This window comes from Vipera berus, assembly GCF_964194415.1.
Source record: "Vipera berus genome assembly, chromosome: 2".
NCBI lineage: Eukaryota > Metazoa > Chordata > Lepidosauria > Squamata > Viperidae > Vipera > Vipera berus.
In genome coordinates, this window is record NC_138203.1 from 13,697,229 (window position 1) to 13,717,883 (window position 20,655).

At 40.3% G+C, this 20,655-nt stretch overlaps 1 protein-coding gene across 4 annotated transcripts in view; it reads right to left on the minus strand.

The window, feature by feature from the left end:
* Nucleotides 1-11,322: 11,322 nt before the first annotated feature.
* MBD2 (methyl-CpG binding domain protein 2) overlaps nt 11,323-20,655 on the minus strand; it is a 68,773-nt gene continuing 59,440 nt past the window's right edge. The window contains exons 6-8 of one of the 4 annotated variants that reach the window (XR_014024861.1): nt 19,913-20,057; nt 18,386-18,759; nt 11,323-13,031 (exon numbers count right to left, since the gene is read on the minus strand). Coding sequence is in view for 2 of the 4 variants with exons in the window: in XM_081315682.1 (XP_081171808.1) it covers nt 19,928-20,057 (130 nt within the window). In the remaining 2 variants the exon portion in view is untranslated. Of the gene's footprint in view, nt 13,032-17,437; nt 17,581-17,791; nt 18,760-18,958; nt 19,138-19,912; nt 20,058-20,655 lie in introns of those variants that run through there. The other 3 variants (XR_014024862.1, XM_081315682.1, XM_081315683.1) reach the window with 3 other exon arrangements.

A 20,655-nucleotide genomic window follows, 5' to 3' on the forward strand; every position in this document is an offset into this window, starting at 1 on the left:
GGGTCCTCTGATTATTAATTGATTGGTTGTTCTTTGATTTTGGTGATGCAAAAGTTAATGCAGTTTCCTGAGACTTTTGAGTAGATATCTGCAAACTGGTGACTTCCAGACGTGCTGGATTACAATTTTCCAAATTCCCATCCAGTGGGCTTGAATGTACCAGTCAACATGGCCCTTTGTATTATCACATTTTATAATTTCTCTCCTGATTATTTTTTAAAAATACATAAACTCGAAACTGTACGTGCAAACTAAATCAGATATTAATTATGCAAACTGGGAGATGAAAGAGTGGGAATCCCAAAGGTGCTTTTTCAAAAGGCAACTGGACTTTTTTTATTTTGGCTTGAAGACATTTCACTTCTCATCCAAGAAGCTTCTTCAGTTCTGAATGAGAAGAAGCTTCTTGGATGAGAAGCGAAATGTCTTCAAGGAGAAACAAAGAAAGTCCAGTTGCTTTTTGAAAACGCACCTTTGGGACGTTTGGTTGACTGAGAATCTCCATAGTCAGAGAGAGTGAGAAATAACCATTGTTTTGAAGAGTTTTGTATTAGTTGATTTCTGAATACAGGAAAGACATGGACCAAACTACTTCCGAAGTAAAGACTTCCAGAAGGAAATATTTATTGCATATTTCCTGGAAATTAATCAAGTTGCATATCTATATACTACTAAATGTCTTGTGACAGTTTGATTGTAACCTTCAATTGGGCAAAACGGTGCATCACAGGGCAACAAATTTTGAATCAACGTAGCATATATGAGCTAACTTATGTAATGCATGCAAAATATATGATTACCAATGGGATTGAACTTTGGCAAAGTTGTGGTCTCTTCAGTGCTACTGTACTGCTGCAGTCAGATAGTTATCATTTCCAATGTGCTCTCCCAACTTCATCCAAGGAAAGTCAATGGGGAAGTCAGCAGGAAGTCAAAAGTTCTCCCTCTGCTTTTTTGGCTATCCACGGTCATTCTGTAACTTTGTTTTACTAAGGAAATATTTCTGAAGCAATGACCCAATGGCTTGAGGTTTGTCTACTAATCTAGTAAATTTGTGGAAAGGAAAATGAAAACCAAGGACATGTAGATTTGTCTGTATTGACTCGCCTGATTTATTCTGGGTGAAATATCTCCTGCACATCATTTTCACTTTAACAGTTTTCTTCTCTGTCTAAATGCAGTGTTTTGCCAAACCCCACGATAAACATATTCACTTTGCCAGTTTATAAAGAACTAAAGATTGTTCAAAGCAGCCGTGTTAGACAAATAGGCATGCAATTACCATAACTCCATATTCATTTGCATAATGTGTTTTTATGAAGGAATTCTGGTACAGTGTGATTTTTTTCTCTCTCTCTCTCTCCATCTTCTTTCTTAGTGCAGACCTCAGGATTTTTTTCTAGAAAAAGATTATTACCTTCCTGGTCGACAGTATGCAGGAAATAGTATGCAAAGTCAGCCAAGTATGCAGGCAGAAAATGCAAATGAAAAGGATTTCTGGTTTTTACAATGTTAAGCCTTTTAAATTCATACTAAGCCTACAAGCCTTCAAAACTCCATCCCCAAACTTCTTCAGGATAGCAATTTAAGAATTTTAGAGACTCAGTGAGAGGAATCCATACAAATGAAAAGGTAGAGTCACATGGTCAGATCACAACTGGCCTAATTTAGGGATAATTTAGTGTAGATACAGGCAGTGGTGGGATTCATATATGTGAACAACAGATTGTCTGTGTGGATGCCACTTCTGGAAGTCCATTTTGTGCCTGGGCAACAAAAAATTAGCTACCAATTCTGCCAAAGTGATGCGAACTGGCTGCATCCCACTGTTGGATACAGGTAATTCTTGACTTATAACAGTTCATTTAGGGACCGATTGCAGTTACAATGGCACTAAAAAGAGTGACTTATGACTCACACTTCTGACCTTTGCAGCATCCCCATGGTCATGTACGTGATCAAAATTCAGACGCTTGGCAACTGACTCCTATTTATAATAGCTGCTGTGTCCCGGGGTCACATGATCACCTTTTCCAACCTTCTCACAGGCAAAGTCAATGGAGAAGCCAGATTCACTTAACAACCATGTTACCAACCTAACAGCTACAGCGATTCACTTAACGACTGTGACAAGAAAAATTGTAAAATGGGGCAAAGTTCAGTTAACAACTGTCTCACTTAGCAACAGAAATTTGGGGCTCAATTGCGGTCATAAGTTGAGGACTATCTGTAGTTAAAAGTGGAACAGAAAAAGACCACCTTTGAGATTACATGTAAACCAATGTTCATTTATTGAAGCTTCTCCTATGAAGAACTGGCAATTGCTCTTCTATCTCCCTTCCATGTCTAGTTTAGAGTCTACAGTTGGCGCTGCCAAATTTCTATTTAACTAGTATTGAAGCACCCAACTGCACAGCTATTCAGAACCCATGAAGTCCAGATGACAATAATGCATTTATTGATGGTTAACATTCATTGAATAGTTTCCCCATTGAATGCTTGGTATATAGATCCTCTCTTCACAATTAAAACTTTTAGAAAGGTGTAACTATAGTTGCCCTAGTTTTTCTTTTTTTTTAACAAAGCTATTATTACAGGTAGTCCTCAACTTACGACCACAACTGAGCCCAAAATTTAGATTATTGAGTGAGAAATATGAGTTTTGTCCCATTTTATGAATTTGTCTTGCAGTTGTTAAATTAGTAACACAACTGGTAAGTGAATTTGATTTCCCCATTGACTTTGCTTGTCAGAAGGTTGCAAAAAGTGGTCACATGACCCCAGGACACTGCAACCGTCATAAATATGAACCACTTGCAAGCATCCAAATTTTGTTCACCTGACCATGGAGATGCTGTAATGGTCATAAGTGTGAAAAATGGTCATAAGTCACTTTTTTCAGTACTGTTGTAACTTCAAACAGTCACTAAATGAACTGTTGAGGACTACCTTTATTATTGTAGTCCTTATTCTTGTTTTAATGTTAAAAAATATTCCACTATTTCTAAGAGATTTGGGGGCAATGATCAGAATGGACATATATTTTTCAAAGGAGTAATAACTGTTGTTTACAATCAGCATGGCTAAGCGGTTAAAAAATTGAACTGACAGAGGAGAACCAGATTTTCAAGTATAATTTCCAACTATAAGCCAAGCCCGCTTGTTGGAACAACCAGGTCTTCAGGTCACGGCGGAAGGACTGAAGGTCAGAGGCTGTCCGCAGCTCCGGGGGCAGTTCATTCCAGAGGGTTGGCGCACCCACAGAGAAGGCTCTCCCCCTGGGGGTTGCCAGCCAGCATTGCCTAACTGATGGCACCCTGAGGAGGCCGACTCTGTGGGAGCGAACCGGGCGATGGGAGGTTGACAATGGCAGCAGGTGGTCTCACAAGTACCCCGGGCCTAAGCCATGTAGGGCTTTAAAGGTTATTACCAGCACCTTGAATTGCACCCGGAGGGTAACCGGAAGCCAATGCAGCTCGCGCAGAAGTGGTGTAACATGGGAGTACCGAGATACTCCCATAAGCACCCGCGCGGCCGCATTTTGCACCAGTTGAAGCCTCCAGGTGCTCTTCAAGGGCAGCCCCATGTAAAGAGCATTGCGGTAATCCAGGCAAGAAGTGACGAGGGCATGGGTAACCATGCATAGGGCATCTCGGTCCAAAAAGGGGCGCAACTGGCGCACTAGGCGAACCTGTGCGAAGACCCCCCTGGTCGCGGCCGTTAGATGATCTTCCAAATTATGACTTGTGGACTTCAACTCCCAGAATTCCTGAGCCAGGCACGCTCCCAGAGGTATTCTGGGAGTTGAAGTCCACAAGTCATAAAAGGGCCAAGTTTGAAGACCTCTGCTCTTGCTGGTAGTGTATGTAACAGTAAAGTTTTTGCATCAAGGTAATATTTATTTTCTCAATTTATCTGAGTGTGGATAAGGGGGTGATAAGCATATTTCTCATACTTATTTTCCAATGTGTGGGATCATGCCCATAACAAAAGCCATTTTCTTCTTAAACCAAAATTCACCCAAAGATAAACATTTCCTCTGTGCATGCTTCAACTTTGTATGCATTGCTAAAAACCTTCTGGAAAAGTCCTTTCACTCTTAAATTGCATCATCTTGTAAATGTATAAGCTTCTTTCATTCTTTATACCAAAGTGATAAAATAAGTCTTCTGTAGAAGATGACTTCATTGGAATAATTCTACAAGATAATGAATTAAAAGTACACAGTAAAAGGAGTGGGTACTTCATGGTCTGCTTAATAAAAATGTGCTGAATTCTATTCATTTGAAGCTTAGTCTTATACTGGCCACCTAGATTCAAGAGGTATATTTTCAATAGGCCATAATATCATTTTCCATGCTGACATTCTCAAAGGATTAACAAGTATATATGAGTTTGGATTTGCATTGTAATGTATTTATCAATCTCTTGGTATGAAATTTGACAAGATAATAGCAGAAAAATCACTATTGATTTAGACAACTGAATATAAAATAATGCCTTCTCAATTTGGGAACCGTGATTTATTTCTATGTTTATTTAGACAAAATCAGCAATTGTATCTCTACAATAATAAATAAATGGGGGCAACCATCAGCACCTGCAAGGATGCCCAACTCAGTTTTGAAACATATGGACCTTAGAAAGCCATATAAGAAAGAACACCCTTAAAAATAAAAATTAACTACCCACTTTTTGGACCCAAACAGTCCTCCTTAGATTCAGATCTATCATTGTGGTACAACTCAAGTGCAAATCATCCCTCTTTCTATCTGAAATCAATGCTTTTCCTTTAGGTCTCATTCCAAAGGGGAGGTTGCAGTTATAGAAAGGAATCCGTAAAATATGAGATATTAGACTTTAACGTTTGTCAGAGGGCTGACTGGCAAAGCAATTCATAAATACATTTTCCCCCTGATATGTCATATAAAAATATAGGGAGACACTTGCTTCATTATCCCGATATTAAAGAAAAGCCATTTCATATATTCTCTTGATAAAAATGTGGAAAGGCACAAACACACACAGACACACACACACACACACACACACACACACACATCCCTGATGAGTTCTGAGGAAAAATATGGCATAACTCATGAAATGTTTTCCTTTCTTTCATTTCAAGAACAGAGGTAAGAGGTAGAACAATCTTTTGTTCTTTAAGAGGTAGAACAAGCTGAAAAGTGAGCCCATCTTAGATTCGTTGTCCAAGTGTCCACATTTTCTTTATTTACTCAGTGTTCCTAATTAAAAGCTAGCAACACCAGAAGAAAGATTGAGTTCTTGGGCATAGTCTAAATGCAGCAACCCAAAGACCTGTATGGATTGGAAGAATAATTATTCTATGAAGAGAAAACATAAATAAAAAGAGCATTTGACTCGGTTATATTCACCCATTGTATGCCAGATCCAGTTCAGTCTTTAACAAAAATTGTTGAGAATTGCTATTTAGTTCATAAAAGTAAATGTTCCCCCGCACATGCGTGCTAGTCATTTCCAACTCTAGGGGCTGGTGCTCATCTCCGTTTCAAAGCTGTAGAGCCAACGCTTGTCCGAGGATGTCTCCGTGGTCATGTGGCCGACATGACTAGACGCCAAAGGCGCACGGAACGCTGTTACCTTCCCACCGTAGTGGTCCCTATTTTTCTCAGTGGCGTAGCGTGGGGGGTGCAGGGGGGGCCGGCCGCACCGGGCGCAACATCTGGGGGGGCGCGACCGGCGGGCTAGGGCAAGGCTGCTCGCGAGCGAGGGGTATCTGTGCCTGCGCCGACACAGAAACGCTTCTCTCTCCGGGTGGGGGAAGGCTCGGCGGCTCCCTGGGTCTATATACGCCTCTGTATGCGCACGCCGCCGCGCGCTCCCGCGAACGAGAAAGAAAGAACGGCAGCGGCGGCGTCTGCGAGCCTCGCCAGCGGCGGCATTCCTCGGTGTGGGCGTGCCTGCGTCCTTGGGTGTGAGGCTTTCGGAGAGGCTGCCTTTGGCTCCTCGTACTTGCAGCCGGTGTAAAAGAACAAGTCTGTGAAAGCGGGCGAGAATTTCAGGGGGGTGGGGGGGGGACGGGAGATCGCGGGAGGCTCGATTCTTCTTACGCCAGGGGGGTGCCAGGCGTGCGGTGCAAGAGTGAGGGGGCGCAAATTACTTGCCTTGCCCCGGGTGCTGACAACCCACGCTACGCCACTGATTTTTCTACTTGCATTTTTACGTGCTTTCAAACTGCTAGGTTGGCAGAAGCTGGGACGAGTAACAGGCGCTCACTCTGCTACTCAGGATTCGACCCGCCAAACTGCCGACCTTCTGATCAACAAGCTCAGCGTCCTAACCCACTGAGCCACCACGTCCCTTTAGTTTATACATTGGGATAAATCATCAGGAGATTTATTTGGCTTTGACTAAGCATGTATGGACATAGCAAACTGTGATTTATTCAATAAACCAATACTTTGGAAGCTCGGTTCAAAATCCAGAAGAATCTTGACAGACTTTAACACTGGGCCCTTTCCAATAAAATGCAGTTCAATAGTGAGGAAAGTAGGCAAGAAAAATAAAATGCACAGGTATAGAATAGGTGGTACCTGGCTCAAAAGCAGAAACTGTGGGAGGGATCTAGGAGTCCTAGTGGACAATCACTTAAATATGAGCTAGCAGTCAGCTGCCAAAAAAAGCCAGCGCAGATCTAGGCTGCATCAACAGGGGGATAGTATCAAGATCATGTGAGTGTTAGTATCACTTTATACTGCATTGGTAAGACCACACCTAGAATATTGTGTGTCTAGTTTTCATCAGTATGATATAGTAAAGATGTTGAGACTCTAGAAAGTGTGAAGAGAAGAGCAACTAAGATGATTAGGGGACTGGAAGCTAAAGCCTTTGATAAATAGTTGCAGGAATTCATTATGTCTAGTCCAGGGGTAGACAACCTCAGCTCTTTTATGACTCATGGACTTCAACTCCCAGAATTCCTGAGCCAGCCATGCTGAGGGGAAAGGGAGAGGTTTCCAAGCTGAGTCATGCTGGCTCAGGAATTCTGGGAGTTGAAGTCCATGAGTCATAAAAGAGCCAAGGTTGCCTACCCCTGGTCTACTCTAATGAAAAGAAGGACTAGGGTTGACATGATAGCAGTCTTCTAATATATGAGGGGCTGTCACAGAGTCAAGGGGATCAACCTCTTCTCCAAAGCACCTGAGGGCAAGAAACAACAACTGGAAGGTTATCACAGAGAGATCCAACGTAGAATTGAGAAATTCCTGTCAACAATTAATCAGTGGATTAATTGCCTTGCTTCCAAAAGTTATCTTGAGAAATATTTGAGAGATTGTTTCATGATTTTGTGAACCATCAAATAAGATATACAGTCATTTCTGAAGTGATATTGACATATAGTACAAAGTACAGGCAGAGCAATCAAGGTTCATCAATCATGTGTCATTTTTTATTAGACCTTTAGATTATAAGTAATCAGAATTTTATACTATTGGTCCATGGACTTGGATCATAAGTGTATTTTCTATTTTATTTCCATTTAGCCATAATAATGAAAAAGTTAAGATGATTACTAAGATACATTTATCATTGCTGCCTTTGCTCTCTCGTGTTTTGTATTTTTAACAAGCTACATTAAGGAGGTCAAACATCTTTAGCCCTGATCTTGAGGGAAAATGTGTTATTACCAAATCTGAAAGTGGGGGACATGATCCTGTTCAGTTTACCTCCACATGAAAGAGACTGTAATTTATCCAGTATAGATTTCACAGAACGATTCCAAGTTCAAAAGGCACAGTAATTAAAACAAAGACCTTCACTTAGATAACGAACTACTTAGTTAAACATATTTCAGGGGGAAAATTTGCCTCCCTAAAGCTAGTCACTTTTCCAATGCCCTACTTCTTCTAGCTTCCAATTTTTCTTCTGGAGCCCAATTTATTCAGGAAGATATGGTTGGTTAAATTGCTGTCAATGCCTAAACATCATTCATTCATTCATTCATTCATTCATTCATTCATTCATTCATTCATTTATTTACAGTATGTATGTTCGGGGATGGGCAGTGCCAAGTGACAGCAACATCAGGAGGAAGTAGGAGAAGCTGGAGAAGTACCAAAGCTTGAAGGAGGAGCTAAAGAGGATGTGGAAAGTCAAGGCCAAAGTGGTCCCAGTGGTTGTAGGAGAATTTGGGGGCTGTGACTCCCAAGCTGGGAAAGTGACTCCAACAGATCCCAGGAACAACATCAGAGCTCTTGTCCAGAAGATCAGAGTGCTAGGAATATCTTCAAACTCCCAGCCTGTGGTAAAAGATCTAAGATTGAAACAGAAACAGACTACCCCTGGGGGGAAGAAGCGAATTTTACATGCATACAAACCATACATACACTTACCCCTACATACATTTTCCTGGATGACACAGTTGTTTGGAATTAATGATATTGCTCTAAACCTGAATGTGGAAGCCCTTTTCTCCCAACTTTCAACCATGATGGCCCAGCATACTTACAATGTTCTAAGGTAAACGAAGTTGCATTCATACAATTTTCTAAGTGGTGCAGATGTGGTGAGGTTATGTGAAGCCTTCCATATGAAGGGCCCATGGCAAAGAGGGATGGTCAAAAAAGCCAAAATAGCAATTGTAAATATACAATCTAACCCTCATGTCCTTTACATGTGATGTGTGTCGATAAAGAGTTGGGCTTTGCTCATACAGTCACAGCCTTAGTCTTGATTTTTTTTTTACTCCCTTCCCCCCATGTCTGCAGCATGCAGATAATTCCTGGCAAGCTAAGGAAACTATAAAGTAAGTGTACACTGTAAACAAAAAAATACAGGTAACCCAGGATGTTGAAAACTGGCATGGCATGAGACCAGGTTACTTGAGGGCTCATCTCTCCCCAGTTACATCTACCCATCTCTTCCTGCCTGATCAGGAAGGGCATGTGTGGATTCTGTCATCAAGGGAATGTGGTTGATATGGTCCCTCAAGTAATGGTTGTTTGCCAGGCCCCCATTTCTTCTGTGGACTCATCTGCCTCTTACCTGACTGTTGTCTAGTCTGTGGCTCTTCCTTCTGTCTCCCAAGGTCATTTCCACATGCCATTAATGAATGTCTGTTTGGGCTTGTTTATTTGGTTTGGCTGGGTTTAATTTCCCCCACTGAGATTAGTTCAGTTGTGCAATACAAGCAGTTAGCTGTGCATAATTGGCTAGCTTTGTCATGGAATCATATTTAGCGTACAATGCCTGATTGGCTATGCTCAGGAAATACCATTGATTGGCTGGGATTGTAGAGGGAGAAAATGAAATGGGATAATGGATATTGCAAATGCAGCCCAGTGGCAAATCAGCAATTATCAAAAGTTTGAAGCACCCCTGATAATGCTATTAAAAGTTCCTATCCTATTTCTCAAATAATTGCATTTGAAGAGAAAAACTGCCTGATGTCCATTCACTATAGCAGTAGTGTACCTTTTCTAGAAAACAGAGAATCTTGGATTCAAATAAAATTGGAGTGAGGCAGAATAAAACATTTGCAGGCATCTTTTGAGGTATGGAAGCTACAAATTAATATGCAAAAATATGTCATGTCAGCTGTCCAAGGAGAAAAAAAATACAAGCATCATTTTTGGATGCCCATGTCTAAAATGGCTTTATTGGAAATTAAAGCAAATTTTGATTCCAAATGTTTGAAATTGGTATCAAAACAAGGTATGTGTGAAAACCTTGTGAAGGGCATCCATTAATGGTTTGCTCTCATTGAGTAGATAGATGTAGGAGATGTTAACCATATTATCTGTGTCATCATTTTAAAGGAATGTTTTTAAAAACCATTTGCAGAGAAGGTGTAAAATGATTTTATAACAAGGAATTTGGAGGAAATGCTATATTTTTTATTAGGAAAAAAAGAAGTAATTCCTAATGGAAATGTTGAATGACCTTGAATTTCAAACACTGTCTGTCAATTAAGTTACAGTGACCTCTAGAGGCATCCCCATGATTTCAGGCTTAAAATATTACAGCATCCAATTTACAAAATGTATTCACCCCATCCTTTCTCATATTTATAAGCTTTAGGTAAGATAAGATAAGATAAGATAAGATAACCTTTATTGTCATTTTTTATGCGGAAAGAGGGAAGTTGAAAATTCACAAGGTTAATACTATATGGAACAAAGATGTGACTGAATCTAGGTATTCTGCTTCGGATACCATGAAGCCTCCTCCCAGAAGGTAATAAGGAAAACAGGTCACGGAGAAGATGAGTAGTGTCCCTGATAATCTTATGGACCCTGTTCAAACAACGCTTCTGTGCTATGTCCTGGATGGGAGGGAGGGAACTGCCAATGATCTTTTCGGCCATCCTCCCCACACTCTGCACCGCCTTCCTGTCTGAAGCAGTGATGCTTCCAAACTAGACAGTAATGCAGTATGACAGGATGCTCTTGATCATGCCTCTATAGAAAGTGGTGAGGACAGGGGAAGGAAGATGTAGTTTTCTCATGTGACACAGAAAGTGCAGGCACTCCTGTGCCTGCTTCACCACTGCCTCCCTGTTGAGCGACCAAGCTAACCTACTTGTTAGCTGCACTACTCACGTAACTCTCCTGTCTCTCAAAATGAATAGTTCTTACTGAATAGACTGGTTTCATTGGCAAGATGACTTTAAAGTAAGCCTAGATTCAACCATGGGAGCAGATCCACTGGATCCTGCTAGATCAGACATTCTTAAAGGAATTTGTTGCTTGTGCTTAAGAGTTGGTTCAGGTTGAATCATCTTGGCAAGATTGTTCAATCAGCAAGTGACAACAACAGAATAACAGAGTTGGAATGGACCTTGGAGGTCTTCTAGTCCAACCCCCTACTCAAGCAGGAAATCCTATCCCACTTCAGACAAATGGTTTTCCAATCTTTTCTTAAAAATCTTCAGTGTTGGAGCATTCTCAACTTCTTCAGGCAAGTCATTCCATTGATTAATTGTTCTAACTCTTAGGGAATTTCTCCTTAGTTCTAGGTTGCTTCTCTCCTTGATTAGTTTCCATCTATTGCTTCAGCATGGTAGCATATATTATTCTCAGTACATGTTGCTTTCTCCATCTAACTCCAGTTCTTTTACACTGAGCAGAAAAATGTCCCTGAATGCTGATTCCATACAACAAATGTAATTGTTACATTTAAGTCAGGTATGCTGGATATATTTCGCAGGTACAGTTTTTAGAGATCAGGTAGCTAAAACTATAAAGAACTCACATCTATTTGTATATAAGCCAGATATACTGTATGCTTATTGATGTGGAAGCGATTTCCCAGAAATAGACCAAACATTGCAAGGATGGATAAAAATTAAAACTGGTTTTATTAAACATACTTGGAACTAACATTGGTCCCAAATTATTTAACAATTTTGTTTTTTGTTGTGTGAAAATTTTTTATTATGCAGGGTAACTGGGAATTTGGACTGTGTGGAGCTTCAGAATGTGCTGCCTTGGGGTCAATAAGCAATGTTAGAAGGGGGAATTGTCCCAATTGCTATAAAATCCAAATTTGCTACCTAAATCACCTTTGGGTAGAATGAACTGTTGCTTGACTCAGCAGGAAATTGGCATGAAAACAAGGTTCCTGTGAAAACTTTGTAAAGGGCTTCCATAAGTGGTCCATTCTCATTGAGTAGATAGACATAAGAAATGCTAACCATATTTTCTACTTCCATCATTTTAAAGGAATGCTTTTAAAAACCATTTATAGAATATAAAGTCCCTATAAAGTTTTCTCAGAGAGGACAGCAGAAAAGTTTAGTCTGGTAAATTATGATAAGACTTCCAATTTCAAATTTAAAAAGAAGGGGGGGGGGATAAATAAATGATCCATTACAAAAAGGAAATTTCCTAGTAGCAATAAATATCCAGGAGTTGCTCTACAAAGTCCAAATGTGGACCACTTCATACAGTTCCTTCTTAATGGGCAATTAACTTTCTTTCCCACAGGTACATTGTAGCATGCCCATAACTGCAGGCACCACTGCTTTTTGGACCAGTTGTAGTTTCCAGATCATCTTCAAAGGCAGCCTCAATTGCAATAGTCCAATCAAAACCCAAGGCACGAAGGACCAAGTGGAACAGTCTCATTCAGGATAGGCACACTTGACACACAGATGAATTTGTTCAAAGGCCCTCCTGGCCACAGGACTATCTACCTATCCAGCAAAAGCTGAGAAATCAATGGGACCCTCAAACTGGGCATCAGTTTTGTCTGGGGGAGTACAGCTCCATTCAAAACTAAACATAAACAATCTTTGGATAAGGTGAGCCCCCAATCCACAAATGCTTGGTCTTGCTAGTCTGTTCTTCCCCATTCAGATTCCCATTCAGGCATTGCAAATAACCTTGGTGGCATTCTTAGGTAACTAAGCCAGACCATGCCTCAATCAAGTCCATAGGACCTACATAGTCTAGTGTCAGCTCAGAGAAGATCCAGTCAACTTTATCTGAGAGAAGGTCCTGCAGATGTTCCTCAAGTCCTCTATATCTTGGAGGGACCAGGTGTCAATGTCCATAAATATGGAAAGATGTTTGCTTTGCTGCTCTTAACATTAATGAAGAGTTATACATATGCTCAATGAAATTCACTCTTTTGAATTCAGTTGATATTTTTGACAAGAAAAGTGTGTGTGTGGGGGGGGGTCCTTGGTGTTCTCTGAGTTTGTTTTCTTGCAGACATTTCATCAGCCAAACTAGGTAACATCCTCACCTAACATTGATGATGTTACCTAGTTTGGGTAATGAAACATCTTCAAGAAAGCAACCAAGCTCAGAGAGCTTCAAGGACCCCTCATTTCAACCCTGAACTACAAATATTCTCCTTTGTTGGCATGACAAGAATAGTGTGATGGGGAAATAAGGATTTGGATGACAATTGAGAATAAGGTTAGGTAGACAAAAGCAGCAACAGTATTCCATTTAGGGCCTGGTTTAGATGTGTTTTCATTATAATCATGAATCTTCCAGGAGTATAATGTTTCCATGTCCATCTTCATATCCACCCAAAACCTGGAAAGACAGACCACAATCAAACTACCAAAGTTTTGTTATTTTACAATGTAAGTTTGGAGGGGGGAGGGGCAAGGCTACAAATGAACTCCTGAAGATCATGGGATGCCCAGCTTGCTTTACTGAATAAATCAGAATTGGTTGCATTCACAAAATACACTAAATGACAAGCTATAGTTTATTCTGGTCTGCAAAGTTTTCAAGTTTTCAAAACTTGCCAAGCTACAAACACGTCAATTGCCATGGGAACTCAGCTATCAAGACTATGGTAAAAAGCTGAATTCCATTACCAGCAGATATTCAGTGTATTATTTAAGAAAATATGCTGAATTTTTCTCTTCTCTGATTCTGTTGCATAACTTAATTGAACTTTCATTTCCTGGGAAAATATAAGATTCCTTTTCTTCAAGACTAGGCAATAATTCAAAGTTGTTGTTTCAATTGAATCAGAATTGTCATTCACACTTAATAAATTTGGGCCATAATTTATTTTTTAAAAATACTACTGTATTGCTAAGGCATAGTAAACACAACTGCCATCCAGAATGCAGAATTTGTCACACTGATTTAATTTTCAGGTGGTAACAAACTCCATGTGAAGGATCGTAACATTTGCAATTGCCTTGCTCTTTGATTCAGTCCCATCTCACCGAGAGACTTCTTGCCTGTTACAGCTTTTATTAAAACAAATATATCTTATAGCACTTTCACAAAGAAACTGCAGAACAGATTTGTTTGTTGATGCTGGAATTTTCTGATGGATAGAAAAGACTTTCCAAGATATCCATATATATTATTGGACAAATCTTACTCTACATAAATTCTCCTAGCGTCAACATGCACAGTAATAGAACTGGTCTGACAGAACAAACATGACAAGGACAATCTACTAACAAGGTGTGGAGACACCCCCATTCTGTGTTCAAAGCACACCATACTCTCCCCCACATCGTGCCTAAGCATTTTCACATTGCATTTGTCCTTACACAGAATGTGGAACATAGAATCACAGGGCTGGAAGAGACCTCAGAGATCTTCTCTGGGACAGCCCCTGAAATAATGGAAGACAGCTATCGTATTACCCCTAAACCTTCTCTTTGCTAGACTAGACATACCTAGCTCCCTCAAATGTTCATCATACAATGTAGCCTTCAGACTTTCTAGGGCAGGGGTCTTTAAACTTGGCCCTTTTATGACTTGTGGACTTCAACTCCCATAATTCCTCAGCCAGCCAGCATGCCTGGCTGAGGAATTCTGGGAGTTTATTTTATTTATTTTATTGGATTTATATACCGCCCTTTCCCGAAGGACTCAGGGCGGTTTACAGGGTACTTAAAACAGTGATACAAAAATTAAAAACAATTAAATTTAATCCCTGAGAATAAAACCCCAATTAAAACTAAAAACACTCAGCCTGGGCCGGGGAGCTCGAAGAGCCAGGTCTTCAGGTCCCGGCAAAATGAACGAAGGTCGGGGGCAGTCCTAAGTTCCACGGGCAGCTGGTTCCAGAGGGCAGGTGCACCCACAGAGAAGGCCCTCCCCCTGGGTGTTACCCGCCGGCAATCTTTAACCGGCGGCACCCTGAGAAGGCCCTCCCTGTGAGAGCGCACTGGACGAAGGGAGCTTGATGCCGGCAGCAGGTGTTCCCTCAGATTGAAGTCCACAAGTCATAAACGGACCAAGTTGGAAGACCCCTGTTCTAGGGTTTCAGCATCCTTTTTGTATCGCGGTGACCAGAACTGTATGCAGTATTCCATATGTGGCTTCACCAAGATGGGATTATGACATTCATGTGTGGCACAAAAATAAAGCTCGGTCATAAACCTAATAACAAGATGAGGACAATATGACTTTATAATGTTGGTACAGCTAAGGGTGAAATAAGGTTCGTTAGGACCCACTTAGCCCAACGAGAGGCAGAAGTAGGAAAGATCATAGAACTCAATTAAGTGTTCAGTTTAGACAATCACGATAGAAGCTGAGTAAATAAAAAAATAAGTTGTTCAGTGCACATTATTATAAAGCCATTAAAATTCATTTACACATATGTGTTAAGAGGCCAAATTTATGGGAAAAATAATCATGCTCTGAGTGTAGCGTCTCTGTAACCAGGCTCTGAAAATCTCATCAGGTTCCAAGTCTACTAGATGAATGGTTTTTGCTGGACACTGTTCCCAAATCAGCTTTTCCACACAATTTAGCTACCAACAAGCCTGATAATTGGTAGAGATTCCCCAAGCAGACATTATTTGCTAAGGGAGAATGGTACAAACTAGCAACGGAAGACAAGCAACACAGCAGGGAGTTGAGCATCTCTACCCTCAAAGCAGGAGTAGGAAAAGCGTTCTGTCACTTTTACAGCCATTCAGCTGAAAGCCATTCTGTCTCACTTCCCTAGCAATGTGCAATTCCTAAAAAAAAACCTGTATCTTCAAATCTGTATTTAAATATATATTTGCTAATTTTTCTCCCAATAGGCAATTTTCCATTTTTTTATTCTCAAATATACATCTTCAAATGCAGATTAAAATTTTATTCAAAGCCAAGAAATGGGAAACTTAACTGTGCTTTAATCTTACAGAAAACCTAGGGAGTTAGGGTGAGTTCAGGCTCTCTTTGTGTTTGCAAAAGGTTGGCTTTCTCAAAAACATTCTCACTTCAACAAATAGATTAGCCTTCTCCAATCTGATATCTCCATTAGTTCCCAGAATTTTCAGCCAATATAGTCAACTTTGTCTAATTTGCAATTAATTAGCTCTCCCCAAGCACTAAACGATGTTGCTGTCTGTAATAAGCTTACAAGATGGTGAGAAATTCTAATCAAAACAGACATAAAACACAGAATAATAGTATGGGAAGGGACTTTGGAGGTCTTCTATTCCAACCCTCTACTCAAGAACGAAATCCTATACCATTCTGGACAAATGGCTGTCCAGTCTCTTCTTAAAAACATCCAGTGTTGGAGCAACCAGAACTCCTGGAGGGGAGCCGTTCCACTGGTTAATTGTTCTCGCCGTCAGGAAATTTCTCCCGAGTTCTAGGTTGCATCTCTCTTTAATGATCTTCCACCTGCCACTTCTTGTTCTACCCTCAGGTGCTTTGGATAATAGGTCAATCCCCTCTTGTCTATGACAGCCCCTCAATACTGGAAGATTACTAACATATCACCCCAAGTCCTTCTCTTTGTTAGACTAAAGGTAAAGGTAAAGGTTCCCCCGCACATGCGTGCTAGTCGTTTCCGACTCTAGGGGCTGGTGCTCATCTCTGTTTCAAAGCCGAAGAGCCAGCGCTTGTCCGAGGACATCTCCGTGGTCATGTGGCCGGTATGCCTAGACACCAAAGGCGCATGGAATGCTGTTACCTTCCCACCGTAGTGGTCCCTATTTTTCTACTTGCATTTTTACGTACTTTTGAACTGCTAGGTTGGCAGAAGCTGGGACGAGTAACAGGCGCTCACTCTGTTACGCGGCGCTCGGGATTCGACCCACCAAACTGCCGACCTTCTGATCGACAAGCTCAGTGTCTTAACCCACTGAGCCACCGCGTCCCTTTTTGTTAGACTAGATATACCTATTTTCCTTAATCGTTTATCATATGGCTTAGTCTCCGGTCCCCTAATCATCATTATTGCTCATTTCTGCAATCTTTTTAGGGTCTCAACTTTTTTTTTGTATCATAGTGACCAGAACTGGACACAGCATGCAGCTTTTCTAAAGTTGCCTGGCCAACAAGAGAAAATAAAGCTAAAGTGCATTGCATCTTGAGGAGAAAAAACTCCTCATTCAATTTTATCTGCAATTCTTCCATATCTGCATTTGAACAATGTCCTTGGCAATGTCTGAAGAAACAGGCTCATTTAGGAGTCCAAAGGCATGTTCAGGAGAATCTAGCTTTGCTTTCCACCAGGAATCTACTGACACCCAATGTTATCCATCAGAAGCAAATCTTTAACTTTATCTCATCATAGGGATGGGCCTCAAAAGGTTATCTTGCAGTGAAACATAAAAAATTACTATTCATTTCCATCATGCTCGACATGGTGCCTCTATGAGTATTAAAATTCATGGTCAAGTTGGTTGAGAATTTGAGGAGTTACTGGTTTAAACAGCTGGAGGATGCCAGGTTGGAGATGGCTGACTCATTCAGTCTTATCTACACCTTTCATTCCCTTTGATTGATTAAATTTATATGCTGCCCATCTCAATAATACAATGATTCTAAGTGACTTATGATATAATACAAGTTTAAAAGTGCTAAAAAAATAATTACAATTGGAATGAAAAGTTCCACAAAATAAATTAAAAATCAAGATGATGGGCAGCCTGGGTTGAGAATTTTCTCTATCCTATCAGCCATCCCCAATATAGCAGGCTGGAGCCCCAGACCAAGGAGCAGAGCCAGGATTTTAGGTTCTAGAAGGCCAGGAGTATGGGTGTGGATCACATCTTTGATGGGAGAATATTCCAGAAGGTGAGGTCCACAACAGAACAGGCTCTTCTCTTGGACCTTGCCAGTTGAAATTCTTTAGCTGACAGGATCCAGCGTTTACCTTGTGATATAGACAATTTCCTGTTATTATCGCGTGAGATCTGGTCGATGGCTGTATTAAAGAATATCTATCAATCTATCATCTCTCTAATTACTATCATCTTTTAACTGAAAATTAAATATATAATTTTCCATCCTTGGTGACTAAACACCAGTGAACTGCAAGACTATCCTACGTCACTTACTATCATACAAGTAATAATTATCATTCATTTTTTGTGCATCCATGTCTATTTATTTGGGAAAACCATTTCATTGAAAAAGTACTTTCCATTTTTTTTATCAAGTTCATCCCCACAACAACCCTGTGAGGTAGGTCATGATTTCCCCATTTTACAAAAAGGAGGCTCCAAATCAGATGTAGGAAAACTGCACTCTCATTGAAGTGCTTCCGTAATTGTGTCAGAGTGCAAATAAATTTCCCAATAAACTTAACAAAGGCTGTAGCAGCTTCGACATTCTGTTTTCACTACTTTCACTGAACAATATTATCTCTGCCTAATGCTCAGTAATTGAGATAAGAGCCTTGCCTTAAATTATAGTACATTATTCTAAAAATTGTACTTCTCTGAATAAAAGTATTTATTTCTCTTTAGAGAATGATGATGGGTCAATTTACAGGTTTTTTTTCATTCAGTTCCAGTATAAAAAAATCTTTTATATAATATATGTACAAGAAATCATGACACAATTTTTCTTTGTTTTTTTTAAAACTGGGAAACAATCTGTTTTCCTGATCTATTATTTTTTTTTGCAAAAAACACACACATTAGAAATAAAAGAACTGCTAATTATTTAGTGCTTACCAGGTAGTTGCTACAGGATTGCAACTTGGTACTGAAAGCTCAGCTTCAGTCTTCAGGAATTGTTTGACATCGCCAAACAAATAAAATAAAAATAAAAATGAGACTTTTGAAGTCATAAGACACAAAATAAAGAGTAGGGTTTTTTTCTTTTCCTTTTTTCTTTCTTTTCTTAACAAGATATGTACATCAAAAATATTATAATAAAATAATAATAATAAGAGCCAAAAAAGGGCATTGGTTTTTAATGCTATTAGAAAGCTATATAAATGTGCAGAGGTCCTCTTCTTCTATCACAAAAGACCAACGGAAAACATAAAAGCGCTTCCAATTTCCAGAAATTTTTATCTGGGAGTCTCTTTCTCTTTTTAAAGTACCTGTAAAAAATGGAGAGGAAAGGGAATGAATGATGATGTTTTAAATGATATATAATTGTTCTTTCAAAAGCTATAGCCCAACATATCCCAGAAAGCCTAACACAAGCTTCCATATACTCCAAAGTCTCAAGATGGCTGTAATAGTTTAACTGAACTTGCCAAGAGCCTCAATTTTCTACAGAAATCCACTTCTCATCCTTCTTCTCTTCTCGTTCAGCTGAAAATTAGTCCAACGGAACTCAATGGATGCGCACAGAAAGATTGAGCTGTCACTGGCTTAAGTTCCTGTTATTTCTTACAGAAATTGGAAGGCGGGAGGAAAAAAATTGGAAGGGGGTCCCATCTGCCTCTTGTCTGGTGCAAGAAATGAGGCGCTGCCTGCAGATAAATAAGTGGATGAGAAGATAGGCTGCAATGGGGAAGAGCTCGAAGAGAATTCTTCAGAATTGGTAGCCATTGTTACAGACAGGAGTATCTGTAAACACTGGAGGCTTTGGACTAAATAGGAGCTTAGTCAAAGGAGTCCATCATACATCATAATGTTATTTTTTTTCCCCATCCTCTCGAGGCACTACAATAAAGCATTCCCTGGGATCTGTCTCATTTTTAAACTGTTATATAGAATACAGTTTTAAAAAAATAACTGTTTCTGTCTAGGGTTCCATTTCAAATGCATTGTAGTTAAGCATTATGAGGAGGGATTTTTTCTAACTCAAAATTTTGCAGCGCCTCAGAAATATGGTTTAATTCCTTGTCCTTCCCCACTATGTGAAATTCAAAATATAAGGGAAAGATTTGTTGTATGCTACCCGAGTCACTTGTTTGTGAGGTGGGTGGCCATATGAGAAATGGAGATGAGGAAGGAAGGAAGGAAGGAAGGAAGGAAAGAAGGAAGGAAGGAAGGAAGGAAGGAAGGAAGGAAGGAAGGAAGGAAGGAAGGAAGGAAGGAAGGAAGGAAGGAAATGTGTGTGTGTGTGTGTGTGTGTGTGAGAGAGAGAGAGAGAGAGAGAGAGAGAGAGAGAGAGAGAGAGAGAGAGAGAGAGAGAGAGAGAGAGAGAGAGAGAGAGAGAGAGAGAGAGAGAGAGAGAGAGAGAGAGAGAGAGAGAGAAAGCGATCATCCTACTACACTTTTGTCCATAAGCTTGGACTATACCTGATTATTTAATTCTTATGCCTCTTCTCCATTGTCCATTTCAACTTCATCCACATCTGCTGGGTCTGTAGTCCGGGACAAGATGTCTGCCATCAGTGCCTCCTCCAGTTTTTTCCGTACCTGTTGCACTCGTTCCTCTTGCTTCCTGTTGAATACAGTAATGCAAGAATCTGTAAGGGAAGGGCTTTTGGTTCAAGCTGGACATGGAATGCAAAAATGGTCAGCCAACTGCTGTGGAAGTACAACGTGGTAAAACACACATCCTTCTTCCTTGGCAAATCACACTTAAAGCAACGCTTTACATCGCTCTCTGCAGAAACGTTCAGCTAACAGAGAACACTCAACATCAAACCAAAAGCCTCTGGTTGAAGCAGCAGTGCGAAAACTACTCCCATGTTTATTTGAAACTAAAATCTACTCTCCCTATAAAAGCAGTTAAAAAGAGGGGGGGGAAGAGCAAGAAACCTGAGTGCAATAGCTGCTCTAGCCCAGGGGTCTCAGCCCAGGCATGCGGGCTGAGGAATTCTGGGAGTTGAAGTCCACAACTCATAAAAGGGCCAGGTTTGAAGACCCCTGCTTTAGCCTCACCTTTTCAAGGACGATTTTTTTTCTCCTCTTCCCCAGGAAAAAAGACATCATCCTGTAATTGTTTTTCTAGAAGTTAAAAAGCCCATTTGCAATCAGCTCGCATTTTTGAGTTCTGAGAATTCCCAATGCACCCATTCGAGTCTCCACCTTTTACA